General features: G+C 35.7%; 1 protein-coding gene across 2 annotated transcripts; it reads right to left on the bottom strand.

Moving 5' to 3' along the window:
• Positions 1-578: 578 nt before the first annotated feature.
• On the bottom strand, positions 579-7,571 carry adam9b (ADAM metallopeptidase domain 9b). Of its 2 annotated transcripts, none has more exons than XM_028476046.1 (22): positions 7,413-7,571; positions 6,852-6,955; positions 6,701-6,774; positions 6,553-6,631; positions 6,402-6,478; positions 6,130-6,322; positions 5,996-6,058; positions 5,729-5,800; positions 5,473-5,642; positions 5,284-5,374; positions 4,766-4,893; positions 4,065-4,236; positions 3,797-3,886; positions 3,508-3,703; positions 3,324-3,435; positions 2,409-2,589; positions 2,244-2,330; positions 2,030-2,135; positions 1,330-1,459; positions 1,196-1,262; positions 1,048-1,088; positions 579-937 (listed from the first exon to the last, which is right to left on the bottom strand). In XM_028476046.1, exons 1-22 carry the CDS (start codon positions 7,477-7,479, stop codon positions 817-819), a joined length of 2,421 nt encoding a protein of 806 aa, XP_028331847.1. In that variant the 5' UTR covers positions 7,480-7,571; the 3' UTR covers positions 579-816. The 2 variants fall into 2 exon arrangements, with proteins under 2 accessions (XP_028331847.1, XP_028331846.1); XM_028476045.1 differs by having other exon boundaries at positions 579-943.
• Positions 7,572-8,198: the final 627 nt, after the last annotated feature.

An 8,198-nucleotide genomic window follows, 5' to 3' on the forward strand; every position in this document is an offset into this window, starting at 1 on the left:
GCCTCAGCTGCTAAAACAGGTCAATAGTCTTAAAGGTGGTGCTACAAAAATTACAAAAATGTGAAGATTAACATCAAATTAACATATTTGCTGAAGGTTTCACCAGAATTCACAACTGAAGAAACTTTTTTCCATTAAAACTTCTTGCAAATGATGAGTTTTTAAAACCTGTACAACTTACTAAACCCACGATTTTTTTTTCAATTGACACCAAATTTGCAATAATGTATCTTCAGACTGTCCTACACAAACACAGATTTTAAATGTATCATGTGCATCAAAATATTTCACTACTTGTATTTTTTCACGAAACACAATTTCAATATTTACTTAAAAAACAAGTTTTCGTGTCGTGAAATAAAGAACTAACAAATATTTGGCATAAACACATTGTGCTTTAGTGAAAAGGCAGTGTTTATTTTTACTGGAGCTGCTCCAGCACAAACTGGGGAAGCACCGCCCATTACAAAGTTAACCAAAATCAGATTTTTAAGTGATTAATCTAAAAATCACTATTAGGCATAAAATGTACAACATGATATGAAACAGAAATTGTAAAAAAAACAAAACTCAAATGGTAAAAAGCCAAAATTCAACAAATGTTTATTTTTACAAGTTTACAAACCAAAACTCAAATATTTTATGGACTAATATAAATAGACATTTAATAATATGTTTATGTAAAGTACACCAACACCCCCAGCAGTGCAGTCAACATTCAACAATTTGTAACATTTTTCCTTTGATCATTATTGTTTAAAAAACATGAGATGTATTAATAAATCTCCATAAACCTGTAATAAAACAGTAACTGTATTACACATCTAGATGCTTATGTGGGATGGGTCTGGGGACCCCAGGGCCCTGTGCAGGAGCTGCTGGAGATCTTGAAGGGACCTCGCTCACCTCCGTGTTCCAATAGTCCAGTTCTCCATACCTGAAACTGAGCCATAAGCCAATTCAAACACAGCTGGTGGTTGTAAATTAACTTAAAAGGATCAAAGTGTTCTGTGTAAAGAACATCATGTCTAAACAAAACCAACCAACCCAGAAATTGGAGCTGAGGTCGTTGCTGGTGGATTCTCAGGCTACATTTAGAGAAAAAAACAAAGTTAAAGTGAGCTAAAGCCTAAACTTCATGTTAATTCACAGCTTTAAATGATGGAAATGTGGGCGATTCCAAACACACACTCACATTATGAGAAGACGTCTGTACTGGAGGCTGGGTTGTTTGAACATTTCTACTCGGAGAATTCTGTGATCTGTGGAGGATAAATGACCAACATTGACACATACATTCAGCGTATGAACATCCAGTGTGAGGCTTACTTCCTGCCTCCTTTCAAGCAAGGGTCCAAAGAATCTCTCCTAAAGAGGTAGAGCATCACCATGACGACAGCGACCACAACCGGGACCACCAACAGGAAGAAGATCAAGAGGCCATTCCTCAAAGAGTGGTCTGAACGTACACAAGGAGAAGAAAAGTCAGTGAATATTAGAAAGAAAAACAATAATAAATATATACAGTATATACACCATGATCAATATTTATTGGTATCGGACTGGAGGTAAAACAGTTGGATTGAGACACCCCTACTCACTTAGCTAAAATACTAGAAACCTAAACTTAATTCACACAATTTAATGGCAAATATTACCACAATCACACCAACAGAGGGCAGCGTAGTTTACATGAAAAACACAAACTGTTTGGCTCGTGTTTTCAGATCAAGTAAAGAATCACCAGCCTCATTGAATACTTTATTCCTCGTGTGAGTAATTAGGGTTATTTCTGCTCCATCTTATATATTATACATATTCACAGCAAAGGTGAAAATTATTTTACCTTTTTTTTGAAGCAATGGGTGGATAAATATGTATATACATTTTATTTTTACATCCAAAATAAAATGAAGAAACAATGTTTTAATTGGCTACTATCACACAGCAACTTGTATTATATGATATTCTACATATATAAGGAGGAGGAGTCATGTAAAAGTAATGCTTTGATAGTAACTGAACAAACCAATAGTAGCAGGACCACTGTTCACGCTTCCACCTCGCCCTGCGGTGGAACAGCCCGGTGGCGCCCATCCATTGTTACAATGGCAGTTTCCCTGATCATTACATACCTACAAATGCAGAAGAAATTCTGTCAAACTTTTTCTTATCAACCAAGAATAGAATTTTTTTTGGGAGGGAAATGCTTTTTGACCCCCAAATAGAAAAGGTTTTATGACCCCTCGGCCGTTGCAGGTGGTCTTGGCATCACACGCCAGGTTGGGCAAAAGAGCCGAAGCGTTCACACAGTGAAAATCCAGGCAGGCCTTAAAACAGAATTATTTTTCAGCAGTTTTTATGAGACATGAAAATCCTTTGCTGATTTGTGAGAGTGAACGTCTCACCTTTCCTTCACCACAGGGGCTGCCAGTGTTGACGTACGCAGGGTCCAGAACATCTGGGCCCAGATTAAAGTCTGCATTAACACAAGTTTCACCATCAACCATCTGGATGCTGACTTGTGCGCCAAGTGGGGGGAAGTTGGTGTCCACGTTAGTGCACTGCACCTTTCCACACATGGCATCTCTACAGGGAATATTTAAAACAGACATTTATTCACAAAGTACAAACACAACCCACTTCAGCATCAAATTAATACCAAGAATATATTATAAAAATATTGTGTGACAGAATAAAGTGATGTAAATATTCAGTTTGTTTGTTTCAGTCTAACAAAAAATATTCAAACACAAATCACGATTCAAAAATATATAACAAGACTGAAAGTGGCAGAAGTTACCTTTGTCAATTATGCACACAAAAGAAATGCATATACAGTATATATATATTATACACAAGTACTTTAACAAAGAACACAAACATATTTCTACTGCTTTACATAACTTTCTAAAATATATTGACATTTTCTTTTTGAAAATAAATAGTGTGACTCATTTTTATTTATTTTTATCAACATTATTCCACAATTGAACCCCTAGAACAGAACAACACCTTTGTTTTAGTTCTAATCTTGCCTTTGGTAAAATAAATATAAATTGATCTCTTTAGACTGTATTTGTTGCTCTGTAGATTAAAGTCTAACTAATCTTTAAACACGTTCTGGAAGAGCATTTATTTTAGCTTTGAACATTATTATTCTATAATAAACAATATCTTTAAACTTCACAAGTTCTGATTGAACAAATAATGGATGTGTGGTCATAATATCCTGTACAGCCTTTTTTTGTTGCAATAAAACAATATCATTTACTATGGTGTTACACAGTAGGTCATATTGACTACTTGATTGAAATACTTACGTAAGAGAACATTTGATGTACTCCTGTTCGCTGACTTTTCCACAGTTTCCAAATGTATTCCCTAAAGTATTTGCATGACTGAAACAAATATCTGCAGCCTTTGTTGCAGGGTCTGCACAAAAACAAACATGTTAAAAGATATGATCCTGCTAAAAGTACCTGATTAGAAGATGATTCTGTGTACCTGGTGCAAAAAGATGCCTGCACTGGTAATCATATGTTTGGCAGCGGCCCTCGAAGCAGTACGCTGCATTGTTCTGACACGGGAGGCCATCCATAATGTAAAAGTCATCAGGACAAAACTCACTCTTGCCGTTACAGTACTCTGAGAGATCACAAGTGTTGACAGACTTTCTACAGACCGTCCCTGCAACTTTGATCTAAAACATAAAACATTACACACACGTGTGACTTTCCCTGTCTTTACTCAGTGACGTCATAGAAAACACGACTAGATCCACTATGTGTTATACCTGACAGTTGCCACAACAGTCTCCATCAGCGCAAGCAGATCCAGATGCTAATTTACACGTAGCCGCATCACAGCATTTATTCTTGCACTCCTGTATGTAAAGCAGAATAAATCAATTAAAAATATTGCAAGTGAAGTTAATTTAATTGTAATTACATAATATGGAATTTTTCTGAGAATCAAAAGCTGACATTAACTATGTTGTGCAGATTTGATTAATTTGATTTCAGATGTTTCATCTTCGTATGACTTCATCTAACCAACGCTACCTCCGGTTTGCCACAGTCACACTGCTCCCCTTCATCCAGGCGACCATTGCCACATTCGGCGGTGCCGACCACATCTATTGGAGACGGTTGATTTTTCAGACAGTCGCCCCCTCCTCCAATAATCAGCCTCTCAAAGTCACCTGCGCTGCAGGTGCTGAATTCAGCAGAACCACTGCAAAGAGAAAATAAATCATATTCTATTAAAACCACATTCATTTACAAAATATGTGGTTCTCATAAGCACTGCAAGTTGTTCCGTGCGCCTACATTTATTTCCAAAGCATGACGTTTGGTCAATTGTTTTTCAATTGTGTTGTAGTTTTGTCCGGTTTTTGCCAGGAACATTATTTAATTTTTGCTATGGGAAGAAAGTAAACTTTAAACAGTTCCTAAGTAGGTGATTTGTGAGTCCTTGATATTGTCTATGTTTGAAGGAATGATGTCATTCTTTGGGTCTAGCAGTGATTGGTTTAAATGAAAGTCAGCTGAACAAACAATGTAGGTAAAGTTGTCAAACACGTAGATCACAATGATGGTTTCCATTACAACCTGTTCTGTCATTACTCAGCAATTCTTTTTGTCCAATATTAATTTTTCCCAAATGTAGCATTATCTTTCTAGAACTTGAAACAAAAAGGATTAATTATACAGAATGCACACAAATACAATAATAAATATCTTAATGACAATAACATTTTTACCCAGCACTGCCCATGATGCAGCTTTTTCCATCACATGAGCAGCGATTGTCATCGTGTTTCATTCCCAGGTTATGACCCATTTCATGAGCCACCACTCTAGAGGCCAACACCAAGTTGGTTTCACCAAACTATAATGACACAGTTAATACACAGTTAGTTACTCAACAAAAATTAACTAAAATATTGGAATTGATAGAAGTTTGTATGTATTCTAAAACAAACTAGTTCATTATTTTTGATCTTTTTTAAAGTAGCCCTTTTGTTGTTTTTTAGAAAATATTCTAAAACACATCAAATGCATTACCAAAAACAAAAAAAAAAACATGTGATGAAACTTGCATTGTCATGTTAAGGAGTGTTTGAGACTGTGTTGAAGTCCAACTTGTTTGACTTGTTATTTAAGATACAAAGCGTAGCCTCGTGAATAATTCACACAATATCCATTTCTACGCCCAGCTCGTGCTGCCAAGGCCACATGAAACCATCAGGACTATAAGTTAAAAAGAAGCTTCACTAACCACGTTGATTCCTCCCGACGTCGTTGCAGAGCAGACTGAACCCACAAACGCCATGCCCAACACGTTTCCATCATATGACGTGGGCCGACCACTGACAGAACAAAAACAGTTCCATTATTTATTTTAGGGGCTGAAATTAAAGCTCATTTAATTAAATAATAAACATAATGAAGCACAAACACTACTTACACAATAAGTTGACCGATGTCATGTTTAATTTTTCGTAGCAAAGTCGACTTCCTCCACTTGACAAAACGCCCCAACACGTCCCCTGCAGAGCCCTCCACACTAAAAGGATTATCACTGGTAAAAATCTCCAGGCCCACAAGGACAATGCGGATGTTCAGGGGCTTGTAGTACTAGAACGACACAATGTGTCCCAAAAGTTTTAACACAAATAACAACAAAATACTTGATGTGTCATATGAACATCAGAAAATCTCACCCCATCCAAAAGATTTGCCATTTCCACCATCTCGTCTGTCACAGCCGTGGCATTCTGCTTCTTAAAATTGTACTATTAGGAGATGAAAATGCATGGGGGAAAATATCAAATATAAAGATTAAAACACATCAATAACATGTATGACATATGTTTAAGTATATTTCTTCTTATTACAGTACAATAGGATATGAATAGGAAACTGCAGCAGTCACAGAGAAAATAATTATTTCTACTTTATTTGATTTAGAAAGAAAATGTTCCCCTCACCCTGAGGTTGTCAACAACCAGAACCAACTCTACGTAACTAGTTTGTGGCAGATTACGCCTCTTCTGAAAATAAACACAGAAAATAAACTTTAAAACTATTGATTGTTTAAATAACAATCAAAGTTCTTCCTAACCCTCAGCAAGGACGTCAGTGACTGTGCAGGGTCAAAGTTCTCGTATCTGGGCATCGATCCATCTCCGCTGATGACCCCACATGTACCGGGCTCAGACTGAACATCCCTCAGCAGGTACAGAATGTGATCATTGGTGGGAGACTGTGGCACAGGCTCAAGTGCAAATGTTTCATTTCCAAGGTATATGACACCTCTAAAAGTCATACACATTATTTTTTTAACAGGAAGAGAAATATACAAAAAAACAAAGCTTTTAATGGTTATTTCCAAACCTGAGTCCTGAGCATGTGCTAAGTGCCACTAATGAATTCTCATATCCTTCCACCTCCCCGTGGTAATAGCAGTAAACCTTTAAAAACAAAAATAAACAGTTCAAGGTTAGAAGTTTGAACGATGACTCAAAACAGAAAGCTACCAACTTACACGTTGATCTGGATAAGATGAAATGTAACTTCCTGAAACATCGTGTGAGTATTGAACAAATTTCGGATGCAAAAAGTCTCTGTTAAAGAAGTAAACCACACTGTTATTTATCTGAGCTCAACACGTCTGTCACTTCTTTTTTACGTACCTGTTCTTTTTTAGATGAAGGATGTGCTTTCTTTTGTTTATTTGGAGCACATATGAAACCTCATCTTCAAGCATCTAAACAGCAGATATCAATAAAACTGAGAAATATCAGAAAAAGCATCAATAAGAAGAAGATTAAATCATGTCCTTACGTGTTCTGAATGTGGAGGTGTGTTGATGCTCCTCGACCTTCTGACAGTAACCTGAGGATGAACAACGGAGTACTTGGAAAGTTTGGGGAACCCATTGAAAATATCTGGAAGAAAAATGATTACAAAATCAGGCTAAAGCAGTGGTTCCCAACCTTTTTTGGGGGGATCGTGACCCCATTTTGATACCAAGATGTTCTGGTGAAAAAAAAAATATTCTGGCGACCCTAAAGACTTTTTTATTTATAGAATTAGTTTTTGATCATATATATATTACTGGATTGTTTAAGACTTCATTCAAACTCCAGGCGACCCCACATGGGGCCCCGATCCCAAGGTTGAAAAGCACTGAGTTATCGTGGTTACTCATTTATGTATTTTAGCTTAAATACAATTTTAATAAAGTCTTAAGTGTAAGAAATAGGAAAGCATTTTTTACAGGTAACAAAAAAATAAATACATTAAAATAAAATACAGATAAACAAGAAGAAACAAGTAAAAAAACAAAGTCCCTTTCTTTGTTCTTTTGAGATAAAAACATCCTCCATTACAGAAAAGTCTCACCTGTGCTGTTGATCCCACAGTACAAAGACGGAAAGAGAAGGAGGAAAATAATATAATTTCGCTTCATCTTCGTTGTTTTTCGGTTAAAATAGTCAAAAATATCCCTGAAAAAGCGACTGATTTTCTGCTTCCGTGAGCTGGTCAGGTGCAGGGAAAGGGGCGTGGCCAACAGGTGAACGTGGTAATATTTGTCATCCCGGAAACAAATTCTATTGTTATTATTCTAGACTATGAAACATAAAAGACTTTCTGACAGAAACACTGAATATTAACACAAAGTGATATAAGTCTCACTACAAAGATCAGCTTCTTTGCTTCATATTTTTATGATTTTTAAATTTCTAATTAAACTTAAACATTTTTAAGCTATACTTTAATCACACTGTTTGTGTAATAAGCCATTTACTACTTACTATCACTGAAACAACAACAATGAAAAAAGAAATCAATAATTAAATAAATAAAATTAAAAAATCTGACCAATATGCTGCATTTTTATTAATTAATATTATTAATACCTTTTGTTACTTATGGCTAAGGTTGATATTCTTTCATTTTCTCATTAAAGTGAAAGTTCTTCTGGTACGATTTACATAAACATTTAAAACAAGTCATATTCGTCCTGTGAACATTCAATTCTCCAATAACAACATCTCAGTTTTTATAGGTAAATTATCTTTTGCTGGCTGTTTGAAAACTTAAAATCTACATTATTATCATTATTATTATTATTATTTTTATTTTTTAAACAAAACCTGAAATCTCGCGTGGTTTCATTTGAAGTGA

Source organism: Gouania willdenowi, chromosome 19 (assembly GCF_900634775.1).
Source record: "Gouania willdenowi chromosome 19, fGouWil2.1, whole genome shotgun sequence".
Classification (NCBI taxonomy): Eukaryota; Metazoa; Chordata; class Actinopteri; order Blenniiformes; family Gobiesocidae; genus Gouania; species Gouania willdenowi.

Coding starts and splice junctions, on each gene's coding strand:
- adam9b (XM_028476045.1), bottom strand. CDS start 7,479: ATGAAGCGAAATTATATTATTTTCCTCCTTCTCTTTCCGTCTTTGTAC. Junction 5,375..5,472: donor GACATCGGTCAACTTATTGT/GTAAGTAGTGTT, acceptor TTGTTCTGTCAG/TGGTCGGCCCACGTCATATG. Junction 1,263..1,329: donor TGCTTGAAAGGAGGCAGGAA/GTAAGCCTCACA, acceptor TATCCTCCACAG/ATCACAGAATTCTCCGAGTA.